This window comes from Theobroma umbraticum, unplaced genomic scaffold (genome assembly GCF_002168275.2).
Source record: "Theobroma umbraticum cultivar Fairchild unplaced genomic scaffold, ASM216827v3 scaffold_56.0, whole genome shotgun sequence".
NCBI classification, from domain to species: domain Eukaryota; kingdom Viridiplantae; phylum Streptophyta; class Magnoliopsida; order Malvales; family Malvaceae; genus Theobroma; species Theobroma umbraticum.
Genome location: NW_018397256.1, coordinates 13,070,395 through 13,086,090, shown reverse-complemented (window position 1 = coordinate 13,086,090; position 15,696 = coordinate 13,070,395). Strand labels below are relative to the sequence as shown.

General features: G+C 36.6%; 3 protein-coding genes across 11 annotated transcripts; 2 read left to right on the top strand and 1 right to left on the bottom strand.

Moving 5' to 3' along the window:
* The first annotated feature begins 416 nt into the window (after positions 1–416).
* Positions 417–4,693, top strand: PHOX1 (Octicosapeptide/Phox/Bem1p (PB1) domain-containing protein / tetratricopeptide repeat (TPR)-containing protein). 4 transcript variants are annotated; one of them, XR_016350936.1, is made up of 3 exons: positions 417–2,652; positions 2,770–3,017; positions 4,557–4,693. XR_016350936.1 is itself a non-coding variant. In XM_089782799.1 (2 exons), exons 1-2 carry the CDS (start codon positions 630–632, stop codon positions 2,916–2,918), a joined length of 2,172 nt encoding a protein of 723 aa, XP_089638925.1. In that variant the 5' UTR covers positions 417–629; the 3' UTR covers positions 2,919–3,738. The 4 variants fall into 4 exon arrangements, 1 of the variants encoding a protein (XP_089638925.1); XR_016350935.1 differs by lacking the exon at positions 4,557–4,693 and adding an exon at positions 3,351–3,738 and having other exon boundaries at positions 2,770–3,022; XR_016350934.1 differs by lacking the exon at positions 4,557–4,693 and adding an exon at positions 3,351–3,738 and having other exon boundaries at positions 418–2,652.
* Positions 4,672–7,852, top strand: LOC110411264 (AmmeMemoRadiSam system protein B). 3 transcript variants are annotated; one of them, XR_002444742.2, is made up of 9 exons: positions 4,672–4,904; positions 5,449–5,533; positions 5,636–5,704; positions 5,939–6,051; positions 6,361–6,472; positions 6,550–6,693; positions 7,168–7,348; positions 7,467–7,644; positions 7,735–7,852. XR_002444742.2 is itself a non-coding variant. In XM_021421340.2 (8 exons), exons 1-8 carry the CDS (start codon positions 4,853–4,855, stop codon positions 7,590–7,592), a joined length of 882 nt encoding a protein of 293 aa, XP_021277015.1. In that variant the 5' UTR covers positions 4,673–4,852; the 3' UTR covers positions 7,593–7,805. The 3 variants fall into 3 exon arrangements, 2 of the variants coding, with proteins under 2 accessions (XP_021277015.1, XP_021277016.1); XM_021421340.2 differs by having other exon boundaries at positions 4,673–4,904; positions 7,467–7,805; XM_021421341.2 differs by having other exon boundaries at positions 4,675–4,904; positions 7,174–7,348; positions 7,467–7,805.
* A 125-nt stretch (positions 7,853–7,977) lies between these two features.
* LOC110411261 (topless-related protein 1-like) lies at positions 7,978–15,176 on the bottom strand. 4 transcript variants are annotated; one of them, XM_021421331.2, is made up of 28 exons: positions 15,065–15,176; positions 14,656–14,765; positions 14,450–14,497; positions 14,173–14,285; positions 13,913–14,092; positions 13,696–13,809; positions 13,442–13,600; positions 13,103–13,229; positions 12,909–13,023; positions 12,719–12,789; positions 12,429–12,642; positions 12,205–12,314; positions 12,040–12,109; positions 11,873–11,946; positions 11,683–11,778; positions 11,501–11,596; positions 11,257–11,384; positions 10,919–11,168; positions 10,656–10,820; positions 10,520–10,582; positions 10,269–10,415; positions 9,933–10,043; positions 9,655–9,837; positions 9,245–9,373; positions 9,052–9,147; positions 8,762–8,950; positions 8,503–8,666; positions 7,978–8,360 (listed from the first exon to the last, which is right to left on the bottom strand). In XM_021421331.2, the coding sequence occupies exons 2-28, from the start codon at positions 14,710–14,712 to the stop codon at positions 8,192–8,194; spliced, it is 3,438 nt and encodes a 1,145-aa protein (XP_021277006.1). In that variant the 5' UTR covers positions 14,713–14,765; positions 15,065–15,176; the 3' UTR covers positions 7,978–8,191. The 4 variants fall into 4 exon arrangements, with proteins under 4 accessions (XP_021277006.1, XP_021277009.1, XP_021277008.1 ...); XM_021421334.2 differs by having other exon boundaries at positions 10,919–11,153; XM_021421333.2 differs by having other exon boundaries at positions 14,173–14,279.
* Between the last annotated feature and the right edge of the window lie 520 nt (positions 15,177–15,696).

Below are 15,696 nucleotides of genomic sequence, written 5' to 3'. Positions count from 1 at the left end.
CCCACATTTAAAAAAAGGATAAATAATAAAAACACTTTTTAAATCCTTTTTATGTTAAAAACAAACCTGCTTTTTTTCCTTGGTCCAATGTGTTATATGTCGGCTTGGCATTGCCAAAAACCAGAAAAAGAGCAAAAAAAAAAAATGACATGGCTTGTTGCCAAAAAAAGTTTCCGACAAAACCAGTTTTATGTGAGTTGGACATTGGTCGGCTTTTGTTGTAAGGAGGACAACATACAACGAAAAACTCCACATTTTCACCCTTGACCTTCCAAAGAAAGAGACCCACGACAAAGGCACGAGAATATCGGACGGTCCACTAAACGCGCTTACTTAGAAAGTGACCCCACCATCCCCGTCCCTCCCCCCCCCACCGCGCCACGCCAAAGCAAAGCGTTGACCTTTCTTCCCGACAAGCAAACCCTAAGAGAGAGAGAAAAAATTATAAAAAAAATATAAAAAAGAAAAAAAAATTCTCTTCTTTCATTTCTTCTGCCAGAAAACGCCATCGCATCTGATAATATTCCCTTTCGAAATTAGCGTTTATTCTTTTGTTTTTTTTTCCTTCTTGTTATTATCGGATTGTTTCTTTTGCGGTTAATTCTTTGTTGGAAATTTTTTTGGTTCGAATGGGGAAGCCGACGGGGAAGAAGAAGATTCAAGAAGCAGCCCTGAAAGCGATCGAAGCCAGCAGGCAAAACAAGGCCGCCGCCGATCGAACGTCGAAAGCTTTCGATGAAGACACGGCGATCTTCATCCTCATGTCTCAAGAGCTCAAAGAAGAAGGTAACAAGCTCTTCCAAAAACGCGACCATGAAGGCGCGATGTTGAAGTACGAAAAAGCCCTTAACCTCCTCCCTAGGAACCACATCGATGTCGCTTATTTACGTAGCAACATGGCTGCTTGTTATATGCAGATGGGTCTCGGAGAGTACCCACGCGCCATTAACGAATGTAATTTGGCTTTGGAGGTTTCATCTAAATATAGCAAAGCTTTGTTGAAAAGAGCTAGGTGTTATGAAGCTTTGAATAGATTGGATTTAGCTTATAGGGATGTTTATAATGTTTTAACTATTGAGCCAAATAATTTGTCTGCTTTGGAGATTTTAGAGAGTGTTAAGAAGGCTATGGATGAGAAGGGTGTTATTGTTAATGAAAATGAAATCGGGTTGTTTGATAATGAGCCTTCCGGGGCTTCACGGCTCAGAAAAGTGGTGAAAGAGAAATTGAGGAAGAAGAAAAACAAAGGGAAAAAAGTTGAGAAAGATGTCAAGAGTGATGATAAGGTTAAGGAAGAGAAGAAGGCGGAGGATAAGGCCGTTGTGGAGGAGAAGAAGGTTAGTATTGTTAAGGATGAAGAGATTGTTATGAAGACCATTGAGGAAGAGAAGAAGGCTGTTAAGGAAGAAACAGTGATTACAAAGACGGTGAAGTTGGTGTTTGGAGAGGATATTAGGTGGGCACAGTTACCCGTCAAATGTACTATTAAATTGGTGAGGGATATTGTTCGGGATAGGTTTCCAGGGTTGGAGGGTATTCTTGTGAAATACAGGGATCCAGAGGGGGATTTGGTTACAATCACTACAACAGATGAACTTAGGTTGGCGGAATCGTCTAGTGGTGTTTCAGGAGGATCGCTTAGGTTCTATATAGTTGAAGTTAGTCCTGACCAGGAACCAGCTTATGAAGGAGTAAGTAAAGACCAGGTGGTCAAGAGTGAAGAGAAATGGAGTAATGTTGTTGAGAATGGTAATGCAGATCATGGTGTAGAAGCTATCCAGGGAACATGCGTGGAGGATTGGATTGTCCAGTTTGCACGACTGTTCAAGAACCATGTTGGGTTTGATTCTGATTCTTATTTGGATTTTCATGAACTTGGGATGAAATTATACTCGGAAGCAATGGAGGATGCTGTCACGAGTGAAGAAGCACAGGAGCTTTTTGAAATTGCTGCAGATAAGTTCCAAGAGATGGCAGCTCTAGCATTATTCAATTGGGGAAATGTTCACATGTCCAGGGCAAGGAAGCATGTGTTCTTTACAGAAGATGGTTCAACGGAATCTGTACTGGTGCAGATTAAGACTGCGTATGAGTGGGCACAGAAAGAATATGTATCGGCAGCAAAGAGGTATGAGGAAGCATTGACAATTAAACCTGATTTTTATGAAGGTCTTCTTGCATTGGGGCAACAGCAGTTTGAGCAAGCAAAACTCTGTTGGTACCATGCGCTTGGGAGCAAAATTGATCTAGAGACGGGGCCTTCCCAGGAAGTCCTGCAGCTTTATAACAAGGCAGAGGACAGCATGGAGAAGGGTATGCAAATGTGGGAGGAAATGGAGGAGCGACGACTGAATGGACTCTCCAAATTTGATAAGTATAAGGCCCATTTGCAGAAAATGGGGTTAGATGGGCTGTTTAAAGATGTCTCTGCTGAAGAAGCTGCTGAGCAGGCTGCAAACATGAGTTCGCAGATATACCTGTTATGGGGTACCTTGCTTTATGAGCGTTCTGTTGTGGAATACAAGCTTGGGTTGCCAACTTGGGAGGAATGCTTGGAGGTTGCAGTTGAGAAATTTGAACTTGCTGGAGCTTCTCCAACAGATATAGCTGTCATGATAAAGAACCACTGTTCCAACAACACTGCATTGGAAGGTATATACAAAGGATTCATCTGCAAACTTCTCTTATTGCACCTGTTTTGTTGTCACTTCTGTTGCCGTTAGGAAAATTGTTTATTAGGAAAAATTGGTCCCCTTAATTTTATTGCAGGGTTAGGATTCAAAATTGACGAGATTGTACAGGCATGGAATGAGATGTATGATGTGAAAAGGTGGCAAATTGGTGCTCCATCATTCCGGCTAGAACCATTGTTCCGTCGCCGGGCTCCGAAGCTTCATTCTGTCTTGGAGCATCTTTAAGTTTTCTGCTGATTGGGTATTCTTTTGGGGCATTAGACAAGTCCGTCAGCTTTGTTTAATTCATTTTCCAAGATCAGAGTTTGTGTGCTACTATGATAGGTAAGGTTAGTTCTGTTCAGCTTGTTTATCTGCAATTTCCACTATTACCTTAATCTTTTAACTGTTAAATCATTTTTGGTGTGATCTAATCATTTATGGAAAAAGAAACTGTTTTTGACATGGCATGTGATCTAGTCATTTTAATCAGTCACAAACTGAACTCACATATGTGGTTTTAGGCTGGTCCTGGCTTCCATGGCAATCATTTGTCCTTTTTTCTTTCCTTGGTTACGTGGTCATTAATCTCGTTTGATGTATGATTCCTTTCAATCAATGTATACTGCTAATTGGACTAAGGACGTGTATCGCGTTTGATCTTTTCCGTAATCGCAGGTCTCTTTTTGTCTATGGACTGTTCTGTCTGGCACGTTCTTTGCATTTGGCAGCAAAGAACAAAAGTTTGTCTGGTGTTGGTTTCCATATTGAAAGTGCAGTTTGTGATTGGGCATGTAGCCAGTTTCCTCATTCATTTTTGTCATTTTTTTGGGAGATATTTTTCACAGTTTTGAGGGTAGTGGTATATGATTTGATTGGTTCATTTCCAAAGGGTAATAAATTGGTTGCAAGACCACCATGTTTGTTATTCATGTAGGTCATCAATTTGTTGTAAATTTCTATTGGTCTGCTCAGTTGTAGCTTGTAATATTCTGTGCTGTTCATACAGTGTAACAATGTTTTCTTGGTATTCAAGTTAGTAGCATTCTTGATGCTTTGTTTTTCATGTGTTATATTTCAGAGTGGAATTCATTGAAATTTGGAATTTGATTGTATAGATAATTTTGATGGCAATTCCACTTCTTTTTGTTTTTGCTATTTTCCGCAAAGAATATGAATGCAAAATCCTTAATGAAGAGATAGTGCTTGACAGGAAGGTGGAGTTAGATTAGAGCAACGTTCCAAACTTGAAATATTTTTAAATTGTTTAAAAAATATTAAATAAATTTTATACTTTTATTATGTTTAATTAAGTTTTTGTATTTTTATTTAAAATCGAATAAGTGTTTATGATAGATCAAGTTGATATGTCACAAATTAAGTACTGATATGACATAATGTTGCAATTTCATTCTCCATAGCGTTATTTGAATTGATATTTTGATTAATAATAATCAATTAATTATTAATTATAAAAATTTATTGAATTTAAAATAATAATGTATGGATTTGATTAAATTTAATTAAAAAATAAGAGTTTATTTAAATCTTTTTAAATAATTTAAGAGTTTTTGCAAGTATTATATTCAAAAATTTTAATTTTGATGTATTTTATATTAAAATTTGAATTTTTTTAAAGTATAAATATTCAATACTTTTTAATACAAAAAATTAAAAAAATTAAATTTATAATGTACAAAATTAAGAATATTAATATCTAAAAAATTATTTTAAAATGCTTTATTTAAAAAAATGGATAAATAAAGGGACAGAAGGAGTATTTATACATTCAATATGACAGAGCATAATGGTTTAATTAGGAAACAATTCCGCGAATGAAATTACCAAATTAACCAAACTTTGATCCTAAGGTGATAAATGCAGGTGGCTCTGTACAACGCATGAGGACTATGAAGAGCAGTACACCTGCGACGCAGCTTATATTTTCCGAGAGCAACTTAACGTGTTGAAGCTATGTCTCCTTTCTTTAACACTTTGCATCGATTCCAGACATAGCAGAGTGTCTGGGAGAGTGCCTTTTTTGAATTGTTTAAAAAAAGGCGTTTCTTTCTTCACCCTTCTTCCTTCGACGGGAAGACGAGCCCTACCGCAATACCAATTCTGAATCTGAATCCAATTCCGTCGAAAGATTGTGGGGCTTTTGTTCGATCTCGAGTTCAATGGACAAAATCAGAAGAGCATCGCATGCAGGATCTTGGTACACCGACAACCGTAAGTCCTTTCATGCGCTTGCGAAACCCTAACGATTTTCGTGATCTAACTCCGATTCGTGCTTTTGCTTGCTTTTACGAATGATCGAGTGGAAACAAAAGATGTCGTTTAATTCGAGAGAGAGAAAAACAATGAGGAGCTGAGTCATTTCGGAAAGTTAATTAAAGTAGCGATCTTTCTGGGATGAAATTAGTCATCGGTTAAATGAAGCTGTAAGAATTGAAGATTTTAATTAGAATTAAGTGTTGAAATGGCAAATTGTTCACTGGACTGATCTTCAGAAGTTGAGAAGATGAATAATTTCAACTTGTGTTCGAAAGGCTTGAGTTAATTCATGCCTTAAATGTAGCTTATTACCTTTGCAATCGGAACTTCTAGGAAAAGGCAAATGAAAAGAAATTATCGTTTTATGTAGTCGAGAATTTGATGAATAAAATTGCTTAGGGAGAGTCTTGATGTTCCTGGGTATGCAAATATTGCTTTATTCCTAATTTTGTTAACCTGCTGATTTTCATCCTTTCTTTCTACTTAATTCTTTTCTCAGCAAGAAAATTAGCTGAAGAGCTTGATGGATGGATTAGGGCGGCCGGCTTGGCTAAATCTTCTGATGTAAGAGGTGTAATTGCTCCGTAAGTTGTTCTGTCACCTCATTGCTTGTTCCTCTGCTAACAGAAACTGAAATTTTATTGTATTCTATTGTTTCTGTTTTGATGGTGGCTTGGGAATTTCAGGCATGCGGGCTATTCATATTCAGGTCGTGCTGCTGCCTATGCTTTTGGAAACATAGACCCAACGAACATGTGAGCCATTTTATGACACTTCTCCTCTTTTAGTTGTTATAGTTAATATCATATTGTATAAAGGAAAGGTCCTCATTGTTTTCTAAACATTACTCATTGTTTGAGCTAAATTTGTTCAAATATTTTGTACTGACTGCTTTCTGAACATTATTGTGTTTGAACAAAAACTAATTACTTCATCTGCTTCGTTTATTGCTAAAACTTACTGATATGTGAGAAAATTTACAATTTCAGTACTCGGGTATTCCTTCTCGGACCATCTCACCATTATTACACTACAAAATGTGAGCTGTCAATAGCTACAGTTTACAAGACACCTATAGGGGACCTGCCTATTGATTTGGAAGGTGAGTGATGGCCATTTCCATTTGTAGCTGAGTTTTTTTTCTTGTCAGATTAGCGTTGATGCGAAGTCCAGCATGATTTCCTACATATTGTATTCAGCTAATTGACAGGGGTTTTTGGTTTTGTTATATTTTTTTTTTCCCTCTGAGTTTGTTGAATGGCTTGTGAAAGGGCCGTTTTTGTTTAAGTGTTCTTGTGTTGTTTTTTTTTTTTTTTTTTTTTTTTTTTTTTTTTTTTTTTTTTTTTCTTTCTAAGCTTCATTTTTCACTCATATAAAACTGAAGTATAATCATATTTGTTTAATCTTTCAGTCATTGAAGAGCTGAAAGCTACTGGAAAATTTGAATTGATGGATCTTCGAGTTGATGAAGCTGAGCATAGCATGGAAATGCACTTGCCATATCTTTCTAAAGTGTTTGAGGGGTAAGTTTTTTTCATATATTAAATAAGGTTCTCCACTTGGTTCTAATTGAAGCTGATTTTGGGTGATTGTGATGTAGGCATCCAGTGAAAATTGTACCCATTTTGGTTGGTGCTCTTAGTGCTGAAAGTGAAGCAATGTACGGAAAGTTGTTGGCCAAATATGTAGATGATCCTAATAATTTCTTCTCTGTGTCATCAGATTTTTGTCACTGGGGTTCCCGGTATGTTGGATTTGGTATCTTTTTCCTCATAAATTTCATCTTCATTGAGAATGATGCACTTAAAACATGTTGTTGCATCTATACAAGCCACATTTCAGAATATAGATGTGGGCTAGGTACCGGCAACCCTGCCTATCCCATCCCCAAACCCCTGAAAGGGAGGTAGCATACATGTGATGTAGACTGTTAAGTTATCCTGGTTATATGAAATGTTATTTGTACTTCTGGTCTTACTTATTACTCTTCAAAAGTGTCAGGCACCACTCATTCAGCTGGTGCATAGATGATGTTTATTCACTCTATTCCTTGAAAATATATATATACTTTCTTTTCTTTTAAACAAATCTTATTGTTCAATTTTTTTATCCATGGCTCTTTTACATGATATGCACCAGCCAAGCTTATTATTTGTTTAGACTGATACCAATTATGGTTTTCTACATTGTGTCACAAATTTCTAACTTTTGCTTTTAGTGCCAGTTTTAATTACATGCACTATGAGAAAAAGTATGGAGCCATATACAAGTCAATTGAGGCCTTAGACAAGATGGGCATGGATATAATAGAAACGGGAGATGCAGATGCATTCAAACAATATTTGTTAGAGTATGACAACACTATCTGTGGACGCCATCCGATTAGTGTTTTCCTTCATGTAAGTACCTAAAGCTTCCTTGAAAGCTAGCAAAAGAGTTTTGACAAATGAAGATATTGTTCTTCCAAAAGCATCAATTAGCCCATGGCCTTGCTTGACCAATCTTTGAATATTTCAGATGCTGAGGCACAGCTCAACAAAAATAAAGCTAAAATTCCTCCGGTACGAGCAATCAAGTCAGTGCAAAACTTTGAGAGACAGCAGTGTAAGTTATGCATCCGCAGCAGCAAAGGTGGAGGCTTGAAGAAGTAAAATACAGCATTCTTGCCGGTGTGTGGGAATTTCCGGATTTGAACGTAATGTCTTAACTTAATTACAGTGCATTTGCATGACTAATAATCCTACTTGTTTACGCAAATTGCTGATATGCTTTCTGTTGCTTTCAGTTTTAAAAATTGTGTATTTGATGCGGATGCATTATTTAAGAAGGCTGACTTCAATGTTTCCTTATTAAGAAGTTGTTTAGCAAAGCATGAAAAAATGGCATGCTTTGTCCTGGTATAACAGCAGCAATTTCTACCGCTGCTCTCTCACGTGATCTGTGGAGAGAGATACGGAATAAGTGGATACACTCTCGAAGGGGCAAGACAATAAATAAGAACCTAAAGATTTATGTTTGAATTGTTAGGAGGGTGTAGTATCGTCGGTCTAGGCAACCGCGAATTACAAATTCTATTTTTCCTATTGTGAAAACGGCCGATATTTTTTCTTTTATTATTTTCCTTGAGGAAATCAAACCAAACCATATGGTAAAAAATTTTTAACATTTAAATAATTTGCAACGCTCGAACATAGGATCCCAAGCGCAAATATCAAAATATATACAAAATTTAACCAGATTTTTCATTCTTCGAGCATGCTGTTTGCAATTGCAGACCCATTTTCACCTACAAACCATGTATTTTCGAGTTTCCCAGGCTCCAAAACGATTACTCCACCGTCTGTCAGTCCCACTGCAAATTGGGTTGATTTCTGGGGATGTGCGGCTATAGCGAAGGCGTCGACGTTTAATCTGCAGAATTACTTGGAAATCAGATTCCATTGATGTCATCGGGGGGAAGGGAAAAGGAATGTCTAACAGGAAAAACGTGGACATAAACATGAAAGGTTAGGCGGTCGTAATGGGAGTTTGCTGCATGAACCACGTGACATACCTTGCACTGGTAGGAAGATAAGCGGTGGGAATGATCTGGCATTTTAGTTCAAGACCAGAAGCACCGAATATTGCCACGGTTCCATCGGTAAAGCAGGCATATACCATCTGGCTATCGCATGAGTATGTTGCTTGCGAAATTCTTGTGGAATCTTCTGGAACCCACTGCGGAAACAAAAAGAGAGAAGATTGTTGTTGTACTTGAATCATCAACAGCATACTGACAAGAACAGAGCTCAAAGAGAGAGAGAGAGAGAAACCTGCTGTACACATGTTAAGTCTTGGGCTTCATAAATAGAAAGCTGGGTCTCATGTACAACAAGGAAGTGTACTTGATCCAGATGAAACTGGACCTGGGTATTTGACTCCGCCACTGGCATTCTCTCATCAGGCAAATGCAAGGATTTGCTTTTACATTTCTCCCATCCATCAGGATTCCACGTAACAATCTGCAGTTAGAGTTGAGTTTTTGCAACAATTACCGACGAGTTATCATATAGTTTTAAAAGTCTCAGGTGTCCATGATGCCATAAATATAAAAAAAACCAACCTGAGTATCTGCTCCAGAAGAAACAAGTACATTCATGGTATTAGAGAACGCAAGACCAGTGACTTTTCCTGAATGACCCTTGAGCCTGCTTTTAATCTGCGAGAATAAGAGCAACAAGCTTTTATGGATGTCTCTTCAGAACAGTAACAGGTGCAGGATATGATATAAATCTGTTTAAGGAGGAAAAACATGCCTTTGTCAGACGGACATTATATATCAATATAGTGCAATCATCGATTCCAATAGCAACTATGTTGTTATCTTGAGGGTGGAACGCCAGACTTGTTGCTGCCGGTGATGGAGGCATGATAGACATCATTGTCTGTGCTCAACAAAGATTGAGAAAGGTCAGCATGAAAACTAACATGATCGTGCACGAGCAGAAGCATGAATCTCATAGAATTTATGAGAAACTGTTATTTGGAAGCAACCCAACAATCACATGTGTGATTATAGTTAACTAGTATGTCTGCACAAGTCAATTCATTAGTCTGTAAGACAATGGAAGAGGGCCAGCTTTGGTTAATGAACTATCATTCGTGTTGGAATCAAACAAAAATTGGAAGGAATTCTCAACATAATGCATAGGATTTTTCAGGTAACCTTAAATGTCAACATGTTGAACAGGGAAATTGTCCCTCCTGATGCTGACAATAGATATGAATCATTCTTTGACAGAGCCCAACAAGGCACAGCCTCTTCAAGCTTGCTGCCCGTAAGGTCATTGGTCATTGGTTGTAAGCAGCTTCTTGGTTGCCACAATTGAGGGGGAACATCGGTTGTAGCCTGCATTGAACATCTCAATAAAATCACTTGCAGAACTTCCAAGCCTCAAGAACTAGAAACTGAAAGCAGAAAAGTATTTCTTGGTTCTTTGTTACCTTTCCACTCAAATTGAGGTCATTCTGAGGCCATTTCCAAAGCAAATGAGTGGCATTTGAAGCTAATGCCAAAATGGCATTACCTGCATTGGTGTATATCAGCCTTGATATCTGCAGTGGTCAAAGAAAGAGCTTATCATAACATTACTCTGCAGTTTGTAACCAGATTAATTAAGCTTTGGAAGGTTCTGCATCTTAGAGGTTTCACTCTCTCAAAGCAAACGTTCCAAAACTTGATTGTTGAAAGTGAATAATGATGAAATTATTTGCAAAAAAATTTTAACTTGTAAAATTCTTCTCCTACACATCAAACTATTTCTTATTGACAATATTTACCTTATCTGCTTTCCCATGACCACTGAGTTGTAAGGACTGGCACTGAGAAGGTCTGTTGATTTGGACAATCTTCCAAACATGTGTTTTGTTATTGATATTGTCCATAAATTTATTGTTCACATCCTTGAAGCTCTCTTCATTGCAATTCTGCATGAAGGGTAATACGTTAGCGTATGACACATGTTCCAATAAAAATGGACGTTTAGCACAATAAGATATCATATGGAAAGAATCATTTCATGATTACTCACAGTTGGGACTTGTCCATCAGCTTCTCCAGAGCTAGCAACAGTTGAACTTGGATTTATTACAAGCTGTACAAAACAAAATGAATCAGGGAAGATAAATTTTCTACCAGAAGCAGTAGGATAACAATTAAAAGCTGACCTTTCTCAAAGCATCAGCGACATTTGAAGACATATCAACAAAATCATTTGCTAAAGCATTCAGCAACTGAAGACCAAAATCCGTTGCCAAGATCTTGATTTTGTTTTCGTTTGCAGCAACAGCCAACAAGGTGCCCTCCTTGTTGAAGCGAATATGCGGGTTTGCCTTCAAATTAGAAAAGAAGTAGATGTTTAACTTCGATTATCCTTCTTTCTCTACATAACACTTCTTAAGAAGTAAAATTTAAAGACTGAACAACTTACTGGTAAGCCTCCTTCTACATCTATAGTTGTCAAAAGCTCAACCTTATCCATATCCCATATTTTAATAACATGGTCATCAGCAGCGGCCAAGTACTTGTCCTTGGTTAGACCAAACTGCACAATGGCGGAAGAATTTTTGCAAAGTCCTTGGTAGGTTCTTTTTGCACCACCTTCACTTTCATTCCATTCAACAAGAAATGACTCTCCATTTTTATTAGTTCCACATGAGAAAAGCCTGTGAAAGAGTTCACTTACAACACCAAAAATTTAGCTCATCTGTCATTTGGAAATATAACACTACAAATCATGAATGGAAGTTCATGGAAAACAAATCAAACCTTCTACTATCAGCACTATATGCCATTGTTGTGCATGCCAGACCTGGAGCATCAAAATGAACTCTGGCTCTCAAGTTATCATATAACCATGCCTTTATCTTGCCATCCACTGATGTTGAAAAGATAAACTGGAGGAAAAAGTATAAATTGTCTTATACAATGACCAACAAATAAAACATTAGTGAAATGCCCTACATTATCATTATAAAAAAATCAGTATAGTTGAATCGAGTGTAGTTCTTACATGGATATCTTCCTTGTAATGAGGGCAGAGAGAATAGACAGGAGCCTCATGGCCTTCAAAATTATGCATTTGTACTCCAGTAATTGCATCCCACACCTAAAAAAGAATCAACTAGTCGATTGATCACTTTCTCCATGATGCAAATTACCATCTGAGATAAAAGGACACTGAAAAGAAACTACCTTAATTATCTTGTCATCACCACCAGTTATGACCATAAGTTGCTTTTTAGGTGTAGAGAATGCTAAATCATTAACACCTCCAACATGAGCATCAATCTACATTTTACAAGAAAAAGAAAATAAAATTTAATTTCCGATCCAGACTAGTGAAATCAATCATTGTAGAATTGGAGCAAAAACATGAAGCTACCTCCAACTTCTGCTGAACATCAGTGTCACCAAGGTAAGAATACAATTGCACAATATGTTTTGAATATGCAACCCCTATTTAAAGGCAGAGCAAAAATACTTGGTTCAATTAAAACAATATCCAAATCATTTTCTGAATGAAGTTTTCCAGTATCTCTTTAAACTTACCAAAGAGAGAACCAGTAGGGCTCCAAGCAACCCGATTAACAGACATACATGGATCTTTCATCATAGCTGTCTGCATATGTTCAAATTGGTTCAGGTTTATAGTCATGCAAGTGACAAAACTAATTTCTTGCTAATATATATAACAAAGTCAAGAAGGGGACAAACCTTGAATGTCATTGAGCATGCTCCAATATTCCAAACCATAAAATTTCTTGAATGCAATTTTTTCCCTGAATTAACATCCCACAACACTATGTCCCCAATGTTGGTTCCAACTGAAATAACCAAACGTAGTAGGTAAACATCAGTCAAAATAGAGTATTCAATCAAATAATCTCTCTATAAAACTGACAAGAAGTTAGGGTGGGAGGACATGCAGAGCAACTAACCTAGTAGAAAAGTCTGATATACAGGATGAAATTCCATGCTCACTGGAGAATTCTCCTCATTCAAAATCCGTGCAACAGTCTTGGGCAAGTCGGGATGGCTGACTGGTACAATATTTTGTAACATTTCATTATTCATGGAAATAATGGACAAGTCATCAGAAATGTTGGGTGAAGGGCTGTGATTTCGACCAAGATGCGGAATAGCAGACGTAACCTAAGCATACAGGTAAACGAATAATTTTAGAAATAGTGGTGAAAAGTAAAGCTGCAGTAAACTTGATCGAGGTTACCTCATCTTCAGTTCCCAATAGGCTTTTTTGAGACATAGTATGTAAATCCCCAATATTATTTGAAGTTGTAGCTACCAATTAAGAGGCAATAAAAAGGTAAGAAAACATTGTGAATGTACAGAATGAATAAACAAAATCGCCTCAATTCTGAGATCTAACAACAGACCAACAAAAGTGTTACAACCACTACCTAGTGTTATTGGACCACTGAGATACATGTCTTCATTAGAAACAGCATGAGTTACAGCAGATGGACCAGAAATCCAGCTGGCTGGGAAATCTGGCACTGATGCATCTTGAGAAGGCTAAACATGAAAATTTCGAACATTCTATAAGTATCATAATAAAGATAATCACGGGCCTCAAAATGCCTTCTTTTCTTACCACTAAATTCTCAGTTGACTGCATGAACAAACGATTCTGTTGCCATTGACAAACATGATCCTCAAAGAGGGTATTTACATCGGGATTTGGCTGAGGATATTTACATTGAATGTGCTGCCAGTTCAGGCTGTCAGATCACATGGAAAAATTAGTTCTATCTCAATGTCTAACAGAGAAGTCTAGAAATAAAGAAAAATTTGATAGATACAACAGAGAGATTTAAAAAGTGATTACAATTAACTTAATTAAAGAGTTGAATGAATTTAACTTTTTACTGAGAAAAGGTTAATGTAACATAAAGGAGAAGGCAAACCAACAGATTGAGAGAAAGGTTGCTACCCTTGATTAATGAGACGTCGCAACCTTTGGCTTTTGATGCTTGGAAATTTCAATTTCCCATGGAAGTTGGGGTTTGCCTCAATAAGTTTCTTAATTTCATCCATCAAAACTTTCCTTGAAGATTCTACATCTCCATACATAGAGAGCGACTCATGTTCCCTGTTAAACCCAGATGGATCTTTTAACTCTCCTTTGTATCATCATGCTAATGTTATAAAAAATCTGAAATTAAGGGACTAGTACAAAACATATACCTGAAATCATCTAATGTTAAAAGCTGAGTCATCTCTCTGAATAGCTCTTCATTACCTGGAGCAAAGACTTTCAAGTCCTTCATCAGGATATCCAAAGCCTTTGCACGATCATTACTGCACAACGATAAACCAATTTCAAGAAAAGTAAGAGCTACACACATAATATCTGCATGAAGATGCTTATCTGAATGTCTTACAGAAAAACTCAATAGCTTACTTGTCCAACGCCTCAAGGAAATTCTGCTTTCTGATTTCAAAATAAATCTTGGTCGAATACTTATTGCTGTCCACATTTGTGAAACCAGAAAGATATTTCTCAACCTTGTCCCACTTTCCAGTAAGCACCATGTCTTCTACAAACTCCATGTCAAAGCAACATCCACTTTCACGCTCGAGCCTACAGATGAAATCGGTGAAAAACGGAATATATACATGGAAAAACATCTGAATTTAAGCACAAGATGAATAGAAGCTTACATATGAGCTGTTCTTTTATATCCTTCATCGTTGCAAAACTGTAAGATTAAGAAAAGAAGTTCTTTATTGAGAGTAGACCTCTTCTCAGTAGCCATGAATTCTCCTCTCTGAAACTTCTCCAAATTTTCACGAGTTAATTTGGCAACGAAAAGGAACTGATAATACAAATATTCTATACAAACAAGTAAAAAAATTTCCAAACGGAAACAGAAAATGACTCAGGTTTCCTTCTCGTCCTTCATTTCTCCGTTATCAACTAAAGAGAGTAAAGTTTCACCTTTGATTTCAAGAATTCAACCTCCAATAGATAATCCTGTCTCGAATCCTAGCCAATTGAACACACAAAATAAAGCTTTTATAAAAACATTCGGCTAATCCAAAGTAAAATAGATCAACAATCAAGAGTGATCATCAACAAAAACAGCGAAAAAAAGGCAAACTATACGCAGCTCCGATCGAAAACAGAGAAAGCGACCAACTTACCGCGAAAGCTGAAACTCCTTCTAGTCTTCTACGTCCTTGATCCGTCCATTTTCTCATTAACCAAACAAAACTTAGGATTCGATTGACGATCAAAATAACAGATCAAAAACCTTTCAAAAAAAAAAGCGACAGATTAAAAGATAAACCAAAAAGCAAGAGAAAAACAAGTTAATCCAATCCCAATTTGCCGAAACGATCAAGGTTCGACTGTTAATAACAGCGAATTTAATATACAAAGAAAAAAGGTTACCGATCAGAACCGTTGGTTTAAGCTTAAAACAGATATATATCACACAAAGAAAAATTAAAGTGAGAAAAAAAAAGAAATGAAAAAAATATAAAAAGTGAAAGGAACAAAAGAAAAGTTGTACTAGTAAATAAGAGAAAAAGCTTTCTCCCAAAGGCTTACCCTAACTGACGGCGATCCAGCTAGCGTCAACAGCTCCCGCCTAGGTCTTTTCTCTCTCGCGACTCGTCTTCGCACTTTGAAACAGAATAGAAGCAGAAAGACTGAGGCCAATAAAACTGAAAAAATAAAAAAAAATGATAAGCAGAGTCACTTATATAATTCTGTTAGGTTGGATCCGAAAAGTGGGCTCCACTCTTGACAAATGTTTTCTGGTGACGACGAACCGTACAACATTTAGTGGACTTTATCCGTAATTATTCATATTTTATTGGCATTCGATTAAAAATTAATATTTAATATTTGAATTCGGATATGAGTATTAATCAAATAAAAAATAATTTTTAAAATTAAAATTAATTCATACAAATAATTAATAAGTATTACATCCATTATAATTAATTTATACACAAAATATATAATTAAAATTTAATAATAAAAAATGGACAAGTATTATTCAATTTGTACCCAATTATATAATCAAATAGCATACAATATCGAATTATAAAATATTCATTGTCAATCCTTATATTGTAAGATTAAAAGGAAAGTCGGTGAAATATTGATTATGTTGCCTTTCATGAATCTCTTTTCCTTTTTCTTTTCTATTTCCTTTTTTGGTTTCTTTTACCAAC